This window comes from Ciona robusta, chromosome 1 (genome assembly GCF_009617815.1).
Source record: "Ciona robusta chromosome 1, ASM961781v2".
NCBI classification, from domain to species: domain Eukaryota; kingdom Metazoa; phylum Chordata; class Ascidiacea; order Phlebobranchia; family Cionidae; genus Ciona; species Ciona robusta.
This window is the reverse complement of record NC_143235.1, coordinates 6083056-6107693: the sequence shown is the minus strand read 5'-3', so window position 1 is coordinate 6107693 and position 24638 is coordinate 6083056. Positions and strand designations below refer to the sequence as shown.

At 34.7% G+C, this 24638-nt stretch overlaps 4 protein-coding genes across 6 annotated transcripts; 3 read left to right on the top strand and 1 right to left on the bottom strand.

The window, feature by feature from the left end:
• Positions 1 to 240: 240 nt before the first annotated feature.
• Positions 241 to 2572, top strand: LOC149741832 (uncharacterized). Of its 2 annotated transcripts, XM_089890359.1 has the most exons (4): positions 241 to 507; positions 855 to 1036; positions 1122 to 1295; positions 2386 to 2572. In XM_089890359.1, the coding sequence occupies exons 2-4, from the start codon at positions 867 to 869 to the stop codon at positions 2423 to 2425; spliced, it is 384 nt and encodes a 127-aa protein (XP_089746485.1). In that variant the 5' UTR covers positions 241 to 507; positions 855 to 866; the 3' UTR covers positions 2426 to 2572. The 2 variants fall into 2 exon arrangements, with proteins under 2 accessions (XP_089746485.1, XP_089746477.1); XM_089890351.1 differs by having other exon boundaries at positions 302 to 1036.
• LOC149741829 (uncharacterized) lies at positions 1542 to 23300 on the bottom strand. 2 transcript variants are annotated; one of them, XM_089890322.1, is made up of 4 exons: positions 22992 to 23300; positions 21954 to 22616; positions 17689 to 17867; positions 1542 to 17191 (listed from the first exon to the last, which is right to left on the bottom strand). In XM_089890322.1, the coding sequence occupies exons 2-4, from the start codon at positions 22603 to 22605 to the stop codon at positions 16925 to 16927; spliced, it is 1098 nt and encodes a 365-aa protein (XP_089746448.1). In that variant the 5' UTR covers positions 22606 to 22616; positions 22992 to 23300; the 3' UTR covers positions 1542 to 16924. The 2 variants fall into 2 exon arrangements, with proteins under 2 accessions (XP_089746448.1, XP_089746456.1); XM_089890330.1 differs by having other exon boundaries at positions 21954 to 22612.
• On the top strand, positions 3892 to 15556 carry LOC149741831 (uncharacterized). Its single transcript, XM_089890340.1, has 5 exons — positions 3892 to 4053; positions 4159 to 4278; positions 9632 to 9769; positions 14176 to 14420; positions 14768 to 15556. The coding sequence occupies exons 1-5, from the start codon at positions 3892 to 3894 to the stop codon at positions 14943 to 14945; spliced, it is 843 nt and encodes a 280-aa protein (XP_089746466.1). The 3' UTR covers positions 14946 to 15556.
• Positions 15735 to 17246, top strand: LOC149741830 (uncharacterized). Its single transcript, XM_089890344.1, has 3 exons — positions 15735 to 15897; positions 15951 to 16097; positions 16166 to 17246. Exons 1-3 carry the CDS (start codon positions 15741 to 15743, stop codon positions 16339 to 16341), a joined length of 480 nt encoding a protein of 159 aa, XP_089746470.1. The 5' UTR covers positions 15735 to 15740; the 3' UTR covers positions 16342 to 17246.
• Positions 23301 to 24638: the final 1338 nt, after the last annotated feature.

Genomic DNA, 24638 nt, shown 5'->3' with positions numbered 1-24638 from the left:
GATACGAGCGACAGAAAATCGATTAGAAACAGCTTCTACTCTGTCGATGATCGCTACCGATGAACGGGTTTGGCGCGAAAAGTAACAATTTTCGCGTTAACTGTTTCGCTGTAAATTAAACCGTGGAGATGATTTTCCCTTCCTGGTTTTTTTTTCAATCGCTCTCTCCCATCGACAGCAAAGAACATAGATATCAGTGATTTCTATGTTCTTTGATCGGCAGCGCTTTTATCGCCCGTAGTGTGAACCCGCCTTAAGGGGGTACTTAATGCTATGGTAATTATTAGTTTAGGACGTGCTCACGCATTAAATCTTTGATCCCTTGTATTATTAAACCATAGTACTCTAAACACTAGTAGGACAACGCTTGGCAATTGTTTGTTTGTTCTTTAATGACGTAATTTTTGGTCACGCATGAGTGGCTAGGTTAAGGCGGTTTTGTTTCTGATCGAATCAATTGAGCTGTGTGTATCGTGAATATTTATTTGGTTTGTACAAAATTACCTGGTAAGTGAATTCGGCAAAATGCTATGATAAAAGCTTTTGTTAAATGTTATGTTTTAATTAAAATGCTTTATTAAATAGTGGATTGATATTTATATAAGCTAAGCAACTTTTATATAAACTTTTCAAAAATGCCTGCTACCCACTGCGCTGTTCCTGGCTGCAACTGGTCGTACCACTTGGGTAAACGAACGAATGAAACCCGAAGTATCTTCACTGTAAGAAGACCTTCTTTTATAAAAGTCCCAACCGAAGCTGAACATCACACAATGTTAACAAATTTTTTGTTGAGTATGCGGTGTTCCACAAAGGCTAGTGGCGAAATATAACTGGGGCGCTATACTGAGCAGCAAGATGTTAAAATGAACCATCCAATGGAAAAGAAAAGGCTGATGGCACATCCTACATTGGAGGGATTGGTTTTCACATCAAGAAATTTAATTGGTTTAAGTAGACAGCTCCTCCAATGCACTAAATTAAAATATGTGTGCCATTTACCCAGGATGTCCTTGAATCATTTTTTGGGAATCTTGTAAGTATCACTTTTTATTAAGTTTTGATTTAGTGTTTTGCATAAAATGACTGCTCACTCATAAGTTATTATTTAAACTGCTTAGCGACAACTTGGTAGAAGGTCAGCCAATCCAGATGTTAGTCAAGTTGCATATGGATTGCAGCACATCACACAAAGAAAAATTATCAAAAAAATCAAAGGTGGCAACACCACTCACGGAACCATTAATTCCTGGACAACTGTGTGTGATGCAGATGTTCCACGAAAAAAAAGAAAGGTGCAGTAAATGAAACATAAATTGTTTCAATACTCTTTTTTCCATTACTGCCACTAGATTTCCAACGGGCAATCTAGTTCGTTTGCACATGTTTATAATTTGTTCTTACATGTTAAACCAAACCAGCCACAGTGAGCCTGCTGGTGGTACAGGTGATACCCTCCCCCTTGAGGGGCTAATACCCAAACAGTTGTCTGGGGGGGACTGGGAAGCCACCGATTGAAATTGTAAAATTAAGACAAGTAATACACTTTACAAATATATTTAGTTTTTTTGCATTGAAAAAAAGAAAGGTACAGTAAAACTATAAATGAAATACACAATACAAAAACGAAGGAAAATTTAAATGTATGGAAAAAAAAGAATCACTCAAACTGTCAAACAACATCAACAACTGTTCGACAAAAAAGGTTCCATACAAAAACCTGATTTACATAATATATATATTATATACGCTATTATTTATTAAGTTGCCTTAGCTTTTTTTTTAAATCACCTCTTAAACCAGCGGACTGTTTAGATGAAGTTTTTAACATGTCATCTAACAGTTTTTTGGCATAAGTGTAAGAAAGTAACCTTATAAATAATTGCACCATATATGTAACCACACATTCAACATTATTGGAATTCAATTCATGTTCTTCACACAATGATTTTAAATGGTCTATTAAATACAAGAAATAGTTTGATTTTATCACATTTTTACTTACAAAATTAAAATCTATTTCACCATGATTTTTACTTATTTCTTGAGTGACATATAGGTATACTTTTTGTAATAAATACATAAGTTCTTCTGATGGATATTTAAGTGCTCCTACTCTTTTTTCCATTACTGCCACTAGATTTCCAAAGGGCTTATTCGTTTGCATACGCTGTACAATGTTATTATTTTTATATTTGCCAATTGCCTTTTTTAATAAATAACCTCCGAGATACTCAATTATGTCATTTTCATGTTGGGTGATACATCCTTGTGTAGGTTCATTTACTGGTAGTGTTGATGGTTTTGTGATCACTTCAATTATATTAATTAAAAACTTAGCAGCATGTGCATTTGTCAGTTGATTTTTAAAATACTCTTTTGCAGAAAGGCACACCTTTGGATATCGTTCCAACAACTTGGCTGACTGATGGGTTTGTCGGTACAGCGTCAACCACTCAGCAATTAAAGTTTCCCCGGCAGATGTCAGAGACAAACCAGCTTCCACTAACTGTACAATATCATTAGGCCCTGCTTGCATGACATCGCTACATTCTGTCACAGTTGCACTTTCTTCCTCAACAAAATCCGTCAAAACTAGTTGTTGTATCGCATCCTCAGAAATACTCTCCCAATAATTTTCTGCCATCGCTATATAATTCACCTTATTTCTATTTAATTATCCTAATAAATACAAAATGTTTTGATATTCGCTATATACTTTTTTGTATCCAAAACTGAAACTTATATAAACATTACTGAACACAATAAATTATACTTGCGATTGCTTAAATTGGTGCAGGAACAGCTTACAAATGACTCAGGGAACTACATTTTCTTGGTATTAACCAACAATCACATATTATACAATAATAACTTTTCTTAAACTCGTTTATTCTTAATTGGTTGGTTTGCCAGTCAGTCACTCTTCCTGTCTCATATACCGGTAAATATTATTAGAATTACACTGTATATAAAAAAGATTCTCTTCAGAAGCAAGCGATATTCCATAACTAAAACCTCACTACGCAACTCTGCAATATCAATCATTTCGAGATTTATTACGTAACTCACTACAAAAAAATTAGCAAGACATTACTATAACCAACGCTGATACAATATATTACAATAAGACGACAGTATAATGGCGCTTCTAAAATCATATCCTAGTCACTCATGCGTGACGATTGTCTCGTTGTCCAACTTGTCCTACTACTGCACAGAAATAAAAAAGAATAGAACGCGCATCTCCTATGTCGGCAAAGGAGAGAGCACGATACACTCTCTCTCTTTTGCGGGTCGTTCCCGTTTACTATTGTAGTCAATGGAGTCGATGACGTTTTGTGTAGTTTTTCTTCGTTTTTTGACTTAATTTAAAGTTATTGTTTAAAAAAACTATTTTCTAATATATATATATTTCTAAAAAACCGTTTGTTTGAAATTTTTAATTAATTTTTTTAAATAATTAAATTTCCTAAACAAGTGGTAAACTGTAAGCGTTAACCTACCAAATAACTAAACTAGCCTAACAAACTTGAATAGTTGGTGTAGTTTTTAAAATAAACAGCTAAAACCTTCCAAAAATACTATGCGCCTATCTTTTACAATGGAGACGAAGGGAAATGGGGACGGAGTTGGCGGTCACGTGAATAAAAAAAAGAATATATCACGGTTTTGAGCAGTTGCGCGTTCTACTCTTTTTTATTTCTGTGTACTACTGTTTTAGAGTACTATGATTAAACCATAGACATCTTAACAATAATCATAGACATCCTATTGTTAAGATGTCTATAATTAAACTATGGCTATGCTTTAACATTAACGTTATTTGTCAACTTCAGATCAATAATAATTTACTCTTATTCAAACTGTTTGTAAATTTGAGTGGTAATTATGGATATGTTGCTAGCTCTGCCGTTTCATGATGTCTTGTTTCCAAAGATTTTGGATTTTTTATCTATAAAAGAGGTTTTCTTATTAAGGGAAGTATCCAAAAAGTACCAAACAACGGTGGATGAATATTTTATGACTTGCCGAAAGCTGCAGTTAGCTGAGGTAAGATTGTTTAATATTTGTTTAAATCTAAACTTTATTTAATTATTTATTTCTTTAACTTGCAACAGTAACCAATCCTTTCTAATTACATTTGTTGCTTTACAGCACAGTTGTGATGTTACCCCAGAAGCTTTTCTACTTATGACTAAAAAAAACAACATTTTGCAAGAGTTAAATCTTAACAATTCAAAACATTGGCTTGATGACAATTTGTTTTTATCCGTGGTAAGTTTAGAACTTCACAGAATAAAAAATACGTAGGGCTATACAGAGAATACGGAAAATTTTTTTTCCGCTACGAGGCGATGACAAATTCGTTTCTCTATTCTATGGGGAGCAGTTAGTTTCACAGTTTATACACATAAGATATAAACCCCTAACACTAACCCCTACCACTAACCCCTAACCGATAACCCCTAACCGATAACCCCTAACCCCAAACTCGCCAAACAAAAAAAAACTTGAAAAAAAATATAAAAAAATATTCCACTGTGCGGGAGTCGAACCCGATAAAAATGAAACAAAGAGAGTTTACCACCGCACGCATACCGCTACACCACAGACTCGACAACAGTGAACACAACGTAAGAACGTATATAACCAACCTAATGTGGGAAATATGTTCTTACTAGTGTTTTATGTATTTAGAAAGCTAATTTTATTATTTAATTAATTTGTTTTACACTTATTAACACTTTGTAGTGCTGTTTTGTTCGTTTTTCCGTATTTTTTAATTTAAATAATTACCGACACCTAGCAGAAAAAGTTTTCCGTCTTCTCTGTATAGTCCCATGTGTTAAAATTTAGTTTTGGTACATTGGTGCTGTTACTTTAGTTCTTATTTGTCGTCAAGCAGGTTTTCTTTACCAAATGACAATGGTGAAAAAGTAAACACTTAAATGGGCATGCCAACCAAAAATGAAAATTTGTATATGGATAGAGATGGCCCTATGTTACCTAATGGTACCATCAAAGTAATGGCGGACACTTGGTCAATATTTGGGGGTGTTGACAACTAGAGGTCAGACAATATTTACGTTTTACCGATAGTTGGTATCGGTCAAAACGCGAGGATGATACACTGATATATAAAATAATTTGTGCGAACCGACGTGCGTCCTACTTGTTCTTTATTTGTGTTAGTTTTGCCTTCCCGGGCGTCTTGTTTAGCCGTTAACTTACGTGCGTCGTAGTTTCGCCTTTACATGCGTTGTAGTTTAGCCTTTATGTGCGTTGTATTTTAACGTCCACATGCATTATTTAAGACAAGCAAACATACAATGTTACCTAATGAGAACATGCAGAACAACCATTTTTTCTTTATTAAAACTTGTAACATCGTGAGTTATTAATTTTAATTAATACTGATTTTTTCATATGTTTTGTTAGACTTAGAGTGTCAATTATCGGTTTCAATGGAAAAAAATTGAAATCTGGGCCGAGCGACGAGCCTTATGCTATTGCTATAATGTTGCACACGACAGCGAAAAAATATTAAAACCGAAAAAAGTGAAGCTACTAAAAGATAACGAGACTAGTCAGCGTAGCTTTCTATTCAATTATTTTTCGTTCTTGTGAATTTGCTCTCTCGCAAGTAACGAATCGCAACGTCAGCTAATTTGATGGTATCAAATTATAGCTGATGTCGAATTACACGAGATGTTTCCGTATCTTTATAATGGGTTTAAATATTACATTCTTTCCCTAGGAGTTGGAACATTTTTTCATTCAGTTGTTACGTTACTTGTCCTATTACAACATAACTATTAATTATGACATTTCATAATATAATAAATAATAATCGGGAAGAATGTGCTCACTGCCCAACCAACCACGAGATCGAAACATCATGTATGAGCGTCGCATTTTTTACGCTCTGCACCAGCGAAGGAAATAAAGGGAGACACGTACGGTAGCATACATTCCACACGTAACAAGCGAAGCAATCGTCGTGAATTTATTCTCGTGAAAAATGACGTAATGAAACTCTGGTTTTGTGCGGTGGCAACAAACAATGTTATTTGGCTTCTATCCAAGCTCGACCGGGACGATACTTTTTAATATTATATTACAATCTCTGTTGGTTCTAGTTTACTAATAGCGTCGCTCTTCGCTATTATATTTACAGCAATTAAAATTCACATAATTGCAATTTACCTGCATTTTTTTGAACTAATCATCAGAAACAAAAATTATACAAAAACTACAGATCATATGGAAGTGAACAAAACACGATTGTTTTATAACAATCTCGTTTGTAATGTAACAATCGGAATGGTTTATCAAAGTTATTCTGACGTAAATAATCGTTACATTATCCACGATGGACATGCGTAAAACTTACACCAATGTTTCATTTATTAAAAAGACGTTTCTTAATTTACCGCATAAAGTAGAATAGATATATTAGTCTGCAAGAACACTATCTAAAGCGTTTGTATCGCGTCAGAGATAACGTTGACTGGACGTAAATATCTGCATGACATATTCTTTTTGAACGCGCTGGTTGCCACACTGGCTGCATCAGTTATAAATAGTTTTTAATTAAATATTTTTTATATGAATTTTACAATTTCCAATACTAAAAATTACGAAACGTCTTTAAAATCATGTGCCTTGTATTATTTTGATTAGCGACGCTTTTGAGCTAAATAGGAATGCATTCTCATACGCCTGAACTTTGACCGTTTCTAGTTTCTACTGAAGAAGCCAAATTTTATTTCAGATTTGGTGTAATGAATGCTTCTTTTACAAACCCCATAAAACGTTTTTTTTGTCAAGTTTTTGTTTAACTTAGTAATTTGAATAACAGTTAGGAAAAAAATAAGCCAAATAAATGTCCTTTTTACCCACAAAAGCTGTTTGCAGCCCTGGAGACTTGTATAAAAGTACGTCGGCAATATGCCGAGGATTTAAAAGATGCGTGGCCGGGCGTGATGTCACGAATCGCAACGTCAGCGCGAATTTGCCCGTCTCGAATTACAGTCGGTATCATATAACACAAGCGCCCAATGTTTCGTATCTGATTAGACTGATTTTTAATAAAAAAACATAAATTCCTAAACTTTATATTGAAAAAATACAGAGTGCTGCATTACGTCTTCTCTTTCACGGCAACCCACGTGTTCTAAATGATTTTAATTAGCGACGCTTTTCGTCCAAAAAGAAACATATTTTCGAACGCCTTTCTCCTTAATGACGCCATAAGTTCGTGCTGAGCTTTTTGTTGAATCTCGGCGCACGGCAAACCTGAGCTTTTACAACTTCAACACATTCCTATTGCTAACACCAAATTCACGAAACATTACCAACATCGTCTGCTTCATAGCCCAGGTCAAAGTATTTATTGCAAAAGTATCAATCCTTTACTTGATCGCATACGTAAAAAGGCAAATACCCAACCTGTTTTCAAGCTCCTGCTGGCTAAATAATCAAAGGGACAATCGTTATTATGACGCAAATAATCAGCGTGTGAATTGCTATTATGTCGTAATCAATTGCCAGGTCAAACAATCGCTATTATGGTGCAATAAATCCACGTGTGAATCCTTACTATTTCGTATTAAACATGCCGCTTGGCTGAGGAAAACATCCTAAATATACAGCAGTGCTACTTCTGGAACATATTTAGGCTATTTATTACCGCAAATTACATTTATTTTACACACAGCTGTGAGAAAAGTCGTGTTACCAATTTCTGCCGAAAAAAACCTATGCGCCGCACGTATACAAGGACGTTAATGACGTCATAGTCAACGCGCAGGTGCGTTAGGAAATCGGTGCGCCTGACTTTATTTGGTATATACGACTACTATATGTATTATATTACCTCACTTTTAGCTTTTATCGCCTGTAATTTTTGCAATTTCGCGTCTGCAATATATTGCTGTGATTATATTTTGTTTAAAAAAATTTTTTTTTGAGTTTTTTACTACATCGTCGGCAATAAACTGCCGACGGTTTGTCCAAGGCAATTACCGACGTGAGTCTCCAGGGCTGTGTTTGTGATAAAATATTTTTTTTAGCGGGTTATGGGGTTGTCCTTTCTTACCCCAATTAGCCCATTATTTTTTTATTACCCCACTTTACTATATTTAATTAAAAATTGTTTATAACTGTTACAGCAGTTTTTTTTTTTAATTCATTATAAAAAAGTTCAAAAGTTTTTCGCTTTTTATTTTAAATCGAATATGGAAACATTGGGCGCTCGATACGTGCTGTAGTTCGACACCGGCTGTAATTTGATATGGGCAAATTCGCTAACGTTGCGATTCGCTGCTTGCGAGAGAGAAAATTCACAACGAACGAAAAATAATTAAAGAGAAAGCTTTACTTTTTTCATTTTTAGTATTTTTCGCTCTAATGGCAGTAGCATAAGGCTAGGTACCATGCCCAATTTTCAGCCGAGTGTTAAGTGTCGAAAAAGGAGCACTCGGGGATGAGCTTATGAGTTCGGGCTCGGCTCGGCACATCCCTATCATTTTTTATATGGTTTCTGCATCTTGCAACATTAGAATTCATAAAACGCGTCTTCTCTTGCGGCCTATACATTTGAATTCAGATAAACAAACAATGTTTTATTGCTACAACATATTCTTAACGATATAAGGCGTAATAATCAACCTAGATCTGAACCAGAAGTATTGCTGTTTTATATTCACGATGTCTTCCTTAGCCAAGCAGCAGGTTTATTAAGTAATAGTAGGGATTCACACTTGGATTCTTGCATCATAATTGCGATTGTTTAACCTGGCAATTGATTACGACATAATAGCTATTCACCTGTTGAAAATTTGTGTTATAATAGCGATTGTCCTCTCGATTATCTAGTCTACAGCTGCTTGAAAGCAGGTTTGATATTTGCCTTTTCACCTAAGCGCATTAAAGTATCGTTAGTTCGCAAAGAGAGTGTCAGCTTTATTTTGTATTATGAAAGTGTTTAAAATTAACCAGCACTGGAGACTCAGGCAGGCAATCGGCAATTGCCAATGGTTTTGCCGCTGCATTTGGAAAAACCGTTGGTAATAAATTGCAGTAAAAGGCGAAAAAAATTATTTTAGCAAATTATTTTCGCGGCAATAATATTGCAAACGCGAAATTGTAAAAAATTAGGGCGAATAATCTCAAAGTGAAGTATTATAGTACAGTAATACATTATAATCGTATAGTTATTGCATATAGCAAATGACATTAGACTCACCATATTCCCAAATACTTTGGGTATGTGCAGTGCTGTAATTCGTTGCCAGGTCTTGCCAACTTAATCATTCTGACGTGATAATGCGTCACACCAGTGGCGGATCTAGAGGGGCTGTTTGGTGTTTAAATACCACCCTCAAAAATTTTATACATACTTTTACTTACGTAGCTCCAAAAACGAATAACGGCGATCGTCAGAGTAACGTTTGTTTGTGGTCGGTGTAAATCAAAATTATCTTTTGCCATCCATTGTCGTAATAGGGCTAATAACTATTGTGCTAAATATTTTAATACATGCGCACACATTAAAGCTTTGCTCTCTTGTTGTATATATACATATTTTAATAACAAAACTTTTATGTATATTTTTTAAAAACAGGTCTGCAGATGCCCAATGTTAAAGAATGTTGATATTACTAACTGCTCACGGCTTACCAATCGTTCGCTGCACACTCTTGCTTCGTACTGCCAATTTCTTACAAGACTTTCGATTCATGGCTGCCATTGGATAGACAAGGTAAATATATATAAAATATTCAATTTAAGCAAACAGATCATTTGTAATTTGTCGTATTCAGGGCCGTCTATATATATTGTGCTGGGTATGCAAGCCTACCCTGAGAATTGGGTTGCAACATTTCCTGGAGTAAATTTATCAATTATAGAAGAAATTTCTCCTTAAAAAATTCTTACAAAAATAGATTTAACATTACATTACCATATAATTACTCCATACTTATCAATACAACACATTTCAATATTAATATATAAACGAATGTGAGACAACTGCTGATATCAGATTTAAAATTCCTAAATGATCAATTGTTGCTCTGAAGATTCCATTGTGTGGGAATTTAATGGGTTATTCTTTTTTTTTTTTTTTTTTTTTTTTTATTCTTTATGGGTGAGGTCCTTGTCAAGGACCTGGGATTTAGGCCAGATTTGGCCCATTACCCCAACACCCGGAAAGCCCATTTAAGTCCTTCTTGCGAGCGGTGCCGCGACACCGCATCGCAGTCAGACGCGTATTGTTGGCACCATTGTTTATCCTCGTGTGCTTACGAGTTACCATATACTTTTCAACTTTGTGTATGATTTTTAATTGATATGGCTTACAATTTGGACAACCCATTAGTGACCGCTGGGTTGGAGCAATGTCCGTTAAGTGTCTTGCCCAAGGACACATACGCCGATCAGTGTTAGTACCGCTGCCGAGCATCGAACCGGGGACACTTTGGTTTCGATGCAGGCGCCTGAACCACTGAGCCACGGCGCCGGAATTTAATGGGTTAACTTAAGTCCTGGGTTGAAATGACTTCTAGAAAACCTAGAGACTAGAGACCGACCGATATTAATTTTTTCCACCGATACCGATATTTTTAGTTTTTACCGATATTTTACCGATATTCGACACTATACCGAAACATGTGAAATGATCAGTATTAATCAAAATTAATACCTGTATTCAAGATACTGCAAGTTATTATAGATAAAAAGTGGTTGGTCATCACTTAGTCTACATGTTCTTAATTGGGAACTCCAAATATGTTGCTTTTGTAGAAAACTATGACCCATGTGGTGTTAGTAGGGGGCGGCAAACAACTTGAAGAACCAGCTTAAAGGCCAATGCCACCAACTACATCAGAAGCAAGACCTAAAAAGGTGCGGGCAGCTGAAGAGGCGACAGGCAAGACCCAAGATTTTAAACACTTTTGTGCTCAAATTAGCTAATATTACACCAGCTTTAATGCCGTAAATGACCAGTAACGCCTGTACCTGTCAAAAACCGATGTTACTGGACATGTGGTCAAGCAGTTCTTTCATTTACAACAAGTGAACAACCCTTTGAATTCTTTTTCTTGGTTACAGTGTTAATTTGAGCGCAAAAGTGGTCAAAATCTTGGTTCTTGTCGGCGGCCTCTTCAGCTGCCTGCACCTTTTAAGCTTTCAGCTTTTTTTTCTGACGTAGATGGTTGTGTTGGGCTTCAGGCTGAGTTCACCTGGTTTAAAGCTGATTTTGTACTTCAGGCAGTATTATGGGCAGTGCTTTGGGTAGTTTGCTGCCACCAACTCGAACTGATACCCCTTTACAGGTGAAATCTTTCTTTCGCATTTGGCATTGCCAATGTTCATCTCTTCCCATCCAGGATCTTTTAGGAAGGATATGACATTCACATAGGGCGTCCCATACTAGTCACCTCTGCAACCAAAGCAACTGCAACGACATTCATAGCCTATTGTCCCCAAAATCAGTAACAACACAGAGACCCCATAAAATCGCCAGCTATACAACTTCTAAAAGCGATACAAACTAAAAAGTGGTTAAAATTCAGTAATTTGACTGTAAAATATAATTTCTGACCTTGAAAATGACCTCGGATAGTGTTAAAAGTAACGCTATTGAACTCGCCATCCTCAGGTACTCTAATATGGATACCATGATTGTGTCTCTAGCTTCTCTGGAAGTCATTTTAGTCCAGAACTCAAGTTAACCCTTCGGACTCAAGTTACAAACCTTGGACATTGAAGGTTTCAGTACTTATTTTAAGGAATCTATGGTTTTCGGAAATCATGTGTTTTGTGCGATTTTGATTAACGGTTTCTTCTGACCAAAACCGAACATGTTTTTGTGCAAAACCATCACGATTTATACATATTCGTAACAAGACAGCTACTCGACAATACTACATTTTAATCTGCCAACTTTGTAATTCTGGATTCTATAATGGTGTAAAAGTTGAGTAAACCTTTGGTGGCATGTGGTCAATAGTGGTGCGCCGACTTTTATCTGCACTCGATCTTGATTAACAGGTTTTTAGCTAATGTCTCGGCTCTCAGATAATGCGGATAAAACCATTATTGGACCCTAGCTATTGGACTTTACCAAAGTCAAATGGTTTGTATCTCACCTCATCTCTAAGATATATATAGTTAACATTTAGGTGCCGCATTAATTTTGGTCCAAGTCATGAATTACAGATGAAATTTGCGAATTATACAACAGTAAGCAATGTGAATGCAAGAAACAGTGATGTATCATTGTTTTTCCATTCGTGTGGAAGTGAATTATTACTATTTAGTATTTGCCACCCAATGTTTCCTTATCTTTATCTTTACTATTCGTCAGACCCAGAAGATTAGGAATTGGATGAAACAAAACCTTACAACATCATAGTTATGAGTAAAAATCAGACACTAAATCATCATCTGAACCATTGTCTGTTTTCTTTCAGCAGCAACAGTAGCAAAAACACTGTAAAATAGTAATCTTGGGATAAAGTATAAATGAAATTGCCAGAAACTGCTGATAATAATAGGGCAACAAGTTAATTGGTCAAAAATAACTTAATCTTAAAGCAGACGTTCATATTTAGTCTCAAACAGCCTAAAATGTACGTATATATACATGGACTTAAATGCTACACTTGTAACAATGATAAAACATAATTCGTATACTTATGTGTTATGGCCCTGCAAACCATTGTTACCAAAAATATACGAAATTCAAAACCTTTGGGGTTTTTCTTGAAGCATTACATGAAAAATATGTTTTATAGCATTAAAGATCAATATTCATCAAACATTGTTGTCTAGAAAAGATTTAGAATTCCTTAAAGGTAAATTTAAAATACCAACAGCATCTTTGACAACTTGCACTTGCTACAACAAACAAGACAAATGCCAGAAATGCCTGGAACTACGACCCCGAAATATGCATACAAACGGTCAATAGGCTTGACGACTGAACATGAGCTGAAGGTGAAAATCGTCAAAGAGCCAACATGGCCCTCTTAGACGTCTACCGATATATCAGTTCCAAAAAATCACTCCACTTTAATTGTTTCTAATTTCTAAAAGAATAAAGAAAATTCAAATTTTATTTCTGATTTGGTATATTGAATGCTTCTTCTTCAAGAATATATAAAAAAAATGTAAAACACAGACTTCATTATATTTTAATTTTTTGATTGAACCTATGCTAGGTACATACCAGATTATGCTGATTCATCATATTTTCAAACCTAATGTTAAACACGAAAAAATGACTTTTTATAAAAAAATGGCACAGTAAGTACTAGTGATACATAATAAACCTTGTAATATAAAAAAGTGCAAAAAATTAACTAATAAGAAAAAAGTGTTGGGTCAGCATATTATGAAGCTATGTTAAATCGAAAAATTAAAACACTATGATTTCTATGCTTTACAATTTTTTTATATAGTTTTGAAGAAGAAGCATTCATTATACCAAATCAGACATAAAATTTGAATTTTCTTTAGTATTTTAGAAACTAGAAACAATAAAAGTTGAGTGAATTTTTTTCTATAGAAAATCCCACACATTGCACCCCGGCCGATTTAGCAGTCTGGAATAGGTATGTCTAAGAAACCCTATTTTCTGATTAAGTTAGTACAATAAAGGGTGAATAGTTATGTTCAGTTGAAAAAGAAATATGTTTGAAAATTTATGAACTTATATTACACTTTGATTTTAATCAAGATATGACAAAATTGAGATGTGTGAAAAAGTTTTGCAAATAATAAGAACAACAAACAACTGTCCGACAGAAAGCTACTAACATGCCCGGTGCTCAGCGTGTCAATTGCTACAACCCTCACATGAAGGCTTCAAGATAACATCTTTTATTGTTTACACTGAAATATGTTCTGCTAAAGTTTAAAATGATATTGAAACCTGGTCACGACTAAACCATTACTTTAGTTTTAAATTAAATATTTAAATATCAAATTAATGTGTGCTGGTGCCGCAACTAGTGTTTAAGTTCCACCGTGCCACTTATGAACTTATGTTTTTTCATAGTCAATTGCATCGATGTTTTTTTCCTTTATACATTTACCTAATACTTTGTGTTAACAGTTTATTCAAGTATTGTTACTTCAATAATGTATTTTTACATGTAGGATACTTTCAAAGTTGTTATTTCAAGTAATCAGAATCTGATTGATGTGGATGCAAGTGGTTGCTGGTCGCTGGATGATGACTGCATAATTACAATGGCTGCAAAATGTACAAAATTAAAAAAACTTGCGTTGGTGAATGTATATCCAATCACAGATCGTTCAATAGACTCACTGGCACTTAATTGTAAACATCTGACGACACTAAAGGTTTCTGGATGTTGGCGAATAACCAACACTTCTATTGGGTAATTTTAACTACATTCTTACTTCGGAATATGCTATAGGTCATCTTTGAAGATAGATAGTTATTTTTGGAATAACAAGTTTGGCGTGTTTACCTTTATACTTATGTGTCACAGTTAAACCTTTCGGAGACAAACTTTTTCAATTTGTGCTAAGCTGATGACATTATAGTGAAAGTTAACTTTTTGATAAAATCTCATGGAGGATTTTTAAGGGTTAAGTTTACTTCATTTTGAATTTGTATTTCCTCTAATCCACACATGGTACAAAAACATCTAAAAACCACACAAACAAAAAAGGAGGTTTTACATTTCTGTTGTTAATAAATATTTAATGGCAATCGTTTCAGGAAAATAGGTGAATACTGCAAGAAACTACACCTACTACATGTGAAGGACTGTAGAGACATATCGGAATCTAGTCTGGCCCGACTAAGGGTTCGAAATGTTGTGATAGACAAACCAGTTCCACCCAAGACTTTTTCTAGGAGGCTATTGGTTCAACCATACGTCAACCTACAGGTGTAATATATATGGTGTTCAAAGTTACGTGTTAAATACTTTGATATGTGTTGTCAATTTCAATTTATGAACGCAATGTGTTTAATCGAACTCGTTAGATATTGTTGTTGGTTTCCTTTTGTTGAAAGGTTTAAATTAGGATATACTTACCTTATTGGACATTTTTGTTAAAAAAAATATAAAATTGTCCTTTTTTAATTTCCACAATGTCACAGAAAAAAAAATTCAAAGTTTGGTTGGCTGAAAAACTAAGTTTTTGACTGGTTAAACAAGTGCTTATGCGGGAGTAAATGGGAGAATTCTTCTATTCGATCTTTTTTGATTTTAAACTTATATGTTTAAATATTTTAACTCTTTGTTATGTTTTCTTTAAATGACACTATTTAAGGTGCTCTAGTTGACCAAATTTAAGGTTATCCTTCTGTCATTAGTCCCATTTATTTTGTTATTCTGTAATCAACATGCCTATTTGTTTGCTTGCCTAAATGTCCAATTTTTTTTCTTTTTTTGCAGCTCTTTCTTGTTTTTTCATTCGTCTATCAAGAAGGATGTAATTTAATAAATAAATGAAAACTGACACTGTTGTTTAGCAGTAGGAAATAAATTATTGTTTTACGTATTTCCGCATTTCGTGTTCGAAAGCATACTAGAAAACGCCCGGTTTTATTGTTCTAAAACAGAACGTTGAAGACGCATGTTTGTGCCAGAACCGGTTTAACGAGCGATATATTAAACTTTAATGTTTTATTGTTTTTGATTTAGAGGTTATCGCATATCTTACTCTTTTAAACTAACTTAGCTATGCGCGCAATCGCCGTTCTATCGCTGGTAGTTGCAATATTTGCTCTCATAATCTCCATAGTTGCTGTTGCAACACCAGGATGGTTGGACGATGGAAGGGGGGTGTTTTTGTCTTGTAATGGAACATTAAGCATCCAAACATGCTCTAACGTTTTAGGTAAGTAATTCAAGTTAAATTTTCCAATCAATAACAAACGGAAATATTTTTAGGCGATGATAAGATGAGTTTTGTGACATCAATATTGCTCTTGATCGGCATTGTTTCTATTGTCTGTGGGCTAATTTTTTTTATTGTCTTTATGAAAAACAACAAAAAGAATTTTGGTCTGTCTGCCAGCGTCATTTACGCGATTGCAGGTAAGTGAGTAAATTGACAAATACCTATTTACCTTAATTTAAAAAATAAATGGGAAATATTGTTTCAGTTGCTGGAATGGTCGTTGGTGGAGCAGTTTTTACTGTTGGTTATATTAATCAGACAACAGTGCAAGGCGGCGTCACGAATTTCGGATACAGTTACTACCTTGCATGGGGAAGCGCAGCTCTCTGCATTATCGCTTCAGTCACGTCCTGCATTGATAGCTTAAAAGGAAGCGCTTAAGTGCAACATTGTTGCAGTAAATTTCGCGTTTCGACAGTTATTTAACGTAGAATTGCTTTATTTTTTAATATTATCATTGACAAACCCTAAAGTTGATTTATGAATGTTTTCTTTACCATGCAAATCAATCGGAAAACCCGTTTACGTAAGAATAAGTTCATTTTATAAATTACAGATACAACAAGTGTAATATACATTTTTGCGAAATATCGACTATATGTACAAAATGAGGTAAAACGAAGGAACGTTACACATCTGTGCAACATATATATATAGAGAGAGAGGCTTGTGTGTGTTGTTGATTTTAAAATAAAGCGTTATCCAAATTGTAACAGGCGTTAAAATATAACTACATTGTAATAAACAGAATGCTTACGAATATTGTACATATATGAAACCGAATCCAAATACTTAGACTTTTTTTATATTTTGTTTCACGGGTGTTTTAAAAGATAAAATAAAATGACTGCGTGTAGTTTATGCGCTTTCTTGGTCATCTACAATGATGCGCAAAACGAGGACGTATATTGTGTGACGTTACTCGCTGTTGGGTTGACTACCTTGCTGGTAATTGATGTCAAGGTCACGTGACTATATTCATGTCCGCCTCTGCGGCAGGTTTTTGGAACTGATGACTTAACATTAAGGAATTGTAGTTTGTGACGCCAGTGCTTTTGTTTGATGATGACGATGCGAGGTACATGGGATTAGTTGATGAAGATGTAGAAGTTTGTTTCAAGCCATGAAGCGTTTCGCTTTTGCTTTGTGACATTTTATTTCCGTTTAACTTTTCTGCTTCTTTGTCCCTTTTCTTCTGCTTCATACGACGATTTTGAAACCATATTTTTACCTTCCAAACAAAACTGTTTAATTGCTTTGTCTTGGTCAATAAAAATTAATCATTATATTTTGGGTAAACAAAATGTAGGGATAAGATTTTCTTTTAGTGACTGCACTTGTATAAATAAAATTGGGTTGACCAGAAAACAGAAGCCGTAGGCGGACAAAGTAAGCAGACAGTAATGGATTGCTAACCGGTTTATTTGCCAAGTAAGCATTCAAGATCTACGATTCTATTTAAGCGAACAAATAGCCGTTTCTAACCCAGGAGGCTTTATTGATTAAATCCCACCGTGTGAGATAAAGCAACCATAGTATTGCCAACACACGTAGAAAAAACTTCTCTATTTTTCTCGGTGAAAATAAAAAACAAGCATATCTTACTTGGAAAACATAGGCTATAGAACAATTGATTAAATTTAATTTCATACATGCTTCTTGTTTAAAAAAAAAACTTAGTTTGATCCATTGTCTTTTTCGTACGTGTTTACATCAAAATAGAGTTACCTGGGTTTCATTAAGGCGCAATGCTGCTGCTATTTCAACCCTCCTGGCTCTTGTTAAGTACTTATTGAAGTGAAACTCTTTTTCAAGCTCGGTAAGCTGTTTTGTAGTGAAATTTGTTCTGCCGTTATTTCCAGTTACTCCGTAGGTGTACTCCACCATTTTGTTTTGTGAAAAATATACTAAAACAGACACAAAACATTGTTAGTGTATGTAGGTTAATATTTACTAATTACGAACCTATTATATAGTACGGTGAGGTAAGATGGAAAAACCTTTTCCCGGTACTCATGTTTTACGGGTTAACACAAATAATTTTACAGGATTATTCTACAATACAATCTAAAATCTATATAAAGCGCGCGCAATGCCGATGACTCTTCCTCACTAAAAACAATTCGGTGTTCAAGAAAGCTTTTTTCGATGGCTGAAAAAATCATAATATTAAAGTATTTGTTCTTTAAAAATGCTCGCTAAACCATATTAAAAGCTTCCGAACTTTTGTAGGTCTCCGAAGTTTTGTATTTTGTTTTATATATAATGTTTACGTGGCAAATAAACTAGTAGTGCTCGTTAATTTAGATAGGTAAACTAACAGCTGCATGGAAAGAAATATATTATACAGGTTAATTAAAAACTTTTATGAAAAGTATATTAGAAATTTAGTCACGGGCACTTGTTGGAGGTAAAATATGAAAAGTGGCTTGTGTTAAATATAACGTAGCAATATCCAAATGTAGCAGAAAGGTAAACTTCATTGATAATTATTATCAATTTTCTGCTTTTTCAAGTTCATATGCATTTCTAGAATATAGTATTCATTAATTGATGTTCGAACAATACTCATTATTGTTTAAACAAAACCAATTTTCATAAAATAATATAATGTAGGTTTGGGCAGAGTCGTATAAACACCGAGTAGTCCAACTGCCGTCTATGTGTGTCCAAAATAGAGCAAAAGTGGTGACTTTGACAATGGATTTAAACGAACTTGTTAAGTTTTGTTTGTGTTTTCCTATTGTGGGAAGGTGTAAAACAGCTTCTATTTACCTTACCAAACATTTTTTAGAAAAAAAGTATAAATTTAGCCGCATTAAATGACTAAAATGTCGCAAATCAACCGCTTCTAATTCTATTTTTTGACTTTTTTTGACACAGAAAACAAATAACACATGTTTTTTACATTTTTCAACCTTTAAATTTGTTTTTAGGCCCAAGTTTTTCTGTAATTTACCGAAAAACATACATTTTCCCTATACCTACTGTGTTATTTTGGACCCAAATTGCCGTTCAATTTGTGTTTTACGTAACAATGGGTTGGACTACTCGGTATTTCTATGGCTCTGGGTTTGGGTAACCTGCTAAAAACTATAGCATTAGAGAGCAAGGAGAAGAATGTTTAAACTTAATTTTCAGAGCATTTAATAGTATTTCGTGTCATTTACGTGTATTCCTAATAACAAGTTAACTTATTAATCAAAATTAACAATGATTTTAAACTGCCCCGTCTCACCCTGTTTGTTTTCAAGCTGGTAAAATTACATCTGTTGTGTGAATCGCTAAATAACTCCTCGTGTGTTTTAATCGGTTTTTGAGTTGTAATAAGGGAATGATAGTATTAATTCGTAGCATCACCCGAAAACCATCATCTATTTTATTTTTTTAAATATTGGGAAATATGTCCTTAAATGTCACATCTTTCACATTCTACCATTTTGTTAATGCACGAATAAACTGTTAATGCTGGACAGATGTATTCATACAATTTTTTATATTAAATTAATTCCAGTGCATTTTATTTAAAGCTATGAAACGCTTCTTTTTGAAAAAGTTAAAAAACGATAAAAGATTTTTTCGAATGATCAATGTTGGTTTACAATATAAAAATTGTCAGATGGTGAACGATATCTCACATTTTGTTTAAAAATCGAAGTGACGAAAAGCGACACCCAAACGCGTGACTGAGATTGGTCTCCGTGGACCAACCACGCGTAACGCCAGCTTTTGTTTCGATAATGGAATAATAATGCCAATTGCAATGCTTCAGTTGACAAATGAGGACACAATGCAATTGATCGAGGCCATGGGAGCAAAACAGATATTGTAATCTGCATTCCGTAATTATAACTCCAATATTACACGCTAATGATAAATAGAAATACGCGTGCTGTGCGCTATTCGTCTTAATGGTTACCGTACTTGATGTTCCACGGTTTCCCAGTGCATTAAGCGGCAATATCTTGTTGCTTGAACAAGACGCAACATAGCAACGTTAGTACAAATATACTCGGCTTAATTTTATATATTTTAGGTAAAATCTGTTTTCAATGTGCATTGCTTTTATTCGAGAAATTTAGCATCTATACTCCAGTTCAAGGTGTTCTAACCTGGCGTCGTATATAAGCACATTGTGCTGCACAGATAACCACACTATAATTCTTATTTGGAAACAAGTTTTATAAATCTAATAACAGCAATAAAGAGCAATACATGTTAAAAGAGTACTTTAGCTGAAAGTAACGCATAGCCGTTCGTGTCGGGCAGCGGAAAACCCGTAGAATTTTTTGTGGTTTTGGGTCGATTTTACGGATGACTGGTAGACAAGGACACGACGATGTGTACATATTTACCGTGGTATCGATACGCCCAACGCCGCAAAGATATAGTGTGAGCGAAAGGACAGAGAGTTCATGAACCCAGCATCTACCCCGCGGCGTTTCGATATCATTCACATGACGGATAAAGGGACCATTGAAACGACAACGTTCCCTTTGACCACGCAATTTTAATGCCAAATATAGATATAGTAGGGTACCATTTGCACATAAAATTCCATATTTTTTTCTAACCGTGTTTTAAACAAATAATCACGCGCTTTCAAGGTCGCGAAGATACGATTATATAAACCCAAAAATATTCGTTGTTTAATACTAAATGGGATTATAATAGAGAATGAAAACATAGACCATCTCATCGTAACCTACTCTATACGAAACTTGTATTTTTAAGCGTAATAGCGTGTTCCTTTTGGTGGTATAGTATTGGTGATGTTGTAATGTATTTTATAAACAGAAAGTCGAAAAACGGTGATCGACACACCACGTGACCATATCTCCTTTACTAAAGCAACATGCTAATTATGCGGAACGATTACCTTTTAAACCAAGATAAGCACAATGACTGCTGCATTAGCAAAACGTTGGGCACAAAATTCAAAAACAAATAGTGGACACATAGCCTTATTAGGCATTGATATCAAGTACTATGGGAGAAGACGGAACACCTTCGGTACATAATGTCCACATTTTCGGATCGTGTTTAAAACAATTAACACCGGTCTATAGTAGTCTCGTGAGGATACGGTTTTATATATTTTTTGAATATTTTTTGTTTAAATGTGACGATAAAATCGAATGAAAAGGTGTCACAACCCTACTATTAGGACTTTATATATTGCGATTAGTTTTAACCGTACAAAAAGTTGTTAAAGCATGTCACGGCCTAAATTTATAAATTCAAAATATTTTCTATAATGACGCGTATAAATACCTTAGATAAAATATGATAATAGTCACTACCCGCCTCGTAAAATACGCGCAATGAGGCGAACCTACGATGCGCCAATAAATAAAGCAAGTAACTACTCAATCTGTCTTTTATTTCACTACTTTCTCTATTATGATGTCACGCGGGATCTGATAGAGAGAAACGGTCGACCAAAATGCGAACATTGGGGTCATGAAAAGGCTAAAACGAACTGAACTTTACCATAAAACATCGCGAAAGGTATATAAATGCGACCCTGGCAAAATATCATTTGACGATGATAAATGAAGTTAGTTATGTGACGATGGGTGGTCCAAAACATTTGTTAAAGGAATGTTTTATGTTTGAACATTAAACTTAAGTAACAATTTTTTATTTAAACTATTTCTATACTATAAATTGACGATCGGTTGTTTTGAGTGAACCGAACGTGAATACCATGTACAATGTTGATTTGTAATCGATCTTTCCAAATCTCCGAAATAATTGCTCATTTACTTACTAATTAAGCCTTAATCAAGAAAACGAAATCTATGTGACGATAATTGCGTGTTTCTTTTGGGAATAGCAGTATGATCTTTTTTAATATGAAATACAGCTTCGCACTTGCTTTCTCGTGTCACCTTAAACTGTAACAAAATGGCGGAGCTCGCTTAAAACTGAAAATTAATAGGAGTGTGCGTAGTCCTATCGTTAAGTCTGTGTTAAACTTTACAACTTACTGCTTTTCGGTGGGTTTCTCTTTATCTTCATCCAATCGTAAGTGTTACTCGGCAGTGTGTTGGTACATTGAGGGCTCGCAGTAGGAGTATCATACGCGGAATTTGGCGGAGAAATGCGATCTTGGACGCCGCAAGAATTAATGACCGAGTCGTTCGTTTCATCTCGAGAAACATTTGGACCCAAAATGCATGGGTTGTATTGGGAATATAACGAATTGTTTGAAAAGGTGCTCGTATATAAGGGATTGGAGGTTGGGTACGATTCATTGATTGAATAACTTTGGTGTACATAGTTTAAATCGGCCCCCACAAGTTGGTTGCAGTAGGGAGTACTTGTGTTATAGTTTAAGCAAGCAGGTGAATATGCATAGGGTGAATTATCTGTTGAATGTACAGTTGTACCAACAGGTCCTGTTGGAGAGTTCTCTCGGGAGCTTCTGCCAGGACTACCTTCATTTTGTGGCGTTACTGTCGATTCATTGTGATTTCGGATGGATTCAACAGTTCTGTATATTCCGTATGCAGATGTTTCATGTGGTAACACAGTTGGCTTATTGGCATGAGACGTAGGGAATGGGCCTTGCGGGGTGATGTGGTTGGTATAGGAATTTGAGTTTGAAGCATGAACCGGGTATTTCATGTACGAATTCATCTTACACCTTTCTAACAAAAGAGTATTTAATAGTCTTGGCAGTAAATAAGGTTCTAATAAGCCGTTGTTGTGTAACGCTTTTTACCCAAATTCGCAAAGCTATATCGACGTACAATGAGATTCCTAAATTGAAGCAAACTTCATTTTTAGTCCTTCAAATACGCGTGTAAATCGAATAATAAACGTAAAAACATTATATGGTTAATTACAAATGTATCTGCTTGAATTTTAGGTAAACATTGGTAGGAATAATAATAATGGTACGTTAATTTAATTGATGTTGAATTACTATCAAAATGACTAAATATAAAAATAGAAACAGAATACCAATGCCGCAGCGGCTACTCTTAAATGCTAATTTTATCAGTAAAAATAATTACACATACCTATTAACGAGCTGTGCAGATCCTTCGTGTGTTGCTGCTACAATTTTTGTTTTAACTTTAATTTTACCTAAAGTCTAAACAACCTAGTAAACCACAATACTGTACTAGCAAAGATTAAACGCAACACCCCAACTTCATATTTAGCCAATGTTTGCATCGATGTAATAGTAATTTTTTAGTTTTTTCTTTACCTACTAGTATAAAGCAATACAATATAACACTGGTCCAAAATGCAAACACTATTTCTTTCAAAGCGAAACATACTAAATATGGTTTGTTGCCTTTTACAATCTGTGGCAGAGAAGTTTCTAACCCGTCCAGCACCTCGTTTTATACAAACGCAAGCTCCCCTATTTCTTTCACACTTTTTCGTTTCTATTCTCTCCTTGTTTCTCCACGCACACGAGAGTTTTTTGTTTCTTTTATTCATCTTGTAAAAACAGCAATGTCCGCGCTCGGACAAGAGCACTTGTCCGGTCTTCACTCTAGGGTGAAAAGTTCATCGTTTGTTTGCTTATTATCTTCGAGCTTTCGGCGCGTTTCTCATTTTGTTGTTGTTTTCAGTGTCCGGTCACAGAAACAATGCCCATTATCTCCAATTTTAATATAAGAAACATAGCAAATCTCCTGCAAATTTTAGTAGCTTTAACCACATTACGTTTTGGTAAATTCGTAACCAAAAAAAAAATGTTTACAAATTTATATTGACAACAATTTTACTACACGAAGATTTATTATACTTCACATATAGATTGCTCACGCATCCCATAGAAGCACCGAATAGTGTTTATAAACACGCTGTTGGCAGTGCATTTAATTGCATTTGAATATAGTTGAACACTAGGTAACACAATCTGGTCTTTGTAAGCTCTAAATCCAATGGAAAATACCTAAAGTTGTATTTTAAATGTTGGCATGATGATCGTTCGTCGACATGTCGGTCTATTGTAATGGAATAAACCGAAACGGGTCGCGATAACGAAAACGCCAGTGAGAACATCTCACCGCTTCTGCCGATCACTAACACAGTGCCATTCTCCCTCAAAATTTGCCATCTTTTACACACCTACTCGAGAATAAGGATATTTAAGACCGGCTAAACTAATGCAACAAGGATTTTGGGCGAAGTTTTAATAAAATTAGACTTTTCTGCTTTGAATAATAATCTAGTTCGTATAGTCTGTGCATATTTATTTTATCAATTACATAATATTAAAAACTATATGCAATATTACCGAGTGAATATATATTTGAAAGTTGATTCGTGAGTGGGAAGTTTAGGCATAAAGCCGTTGAAAATAAACATTTCTACACTTTTCCTCGTGTGATGACAAAAAGAAAATGCTGTGCGATGACGAACAAACAGGTTCCTATATCTGAATTTCTTATGTTCGAGCATGGCCTACTGAAACATATGTTCGAGTAGGCCATGGCTCGAGCTATATAAATACTCTATTAAATCATAAATACTATCGTAACAGGTTAAAAGCGTGATTGCGGTTAATACTTTAGTATTTGGTATGTATCATAAATCAATCATAAAATTTGGATGCATATTGGTTAACTGTATTTGATAGGATTTTATTGATTTTTAGAAACGATTTTTATGCACTGCAGCTTTACCAGCAGGTGGCTATTAAGTATACG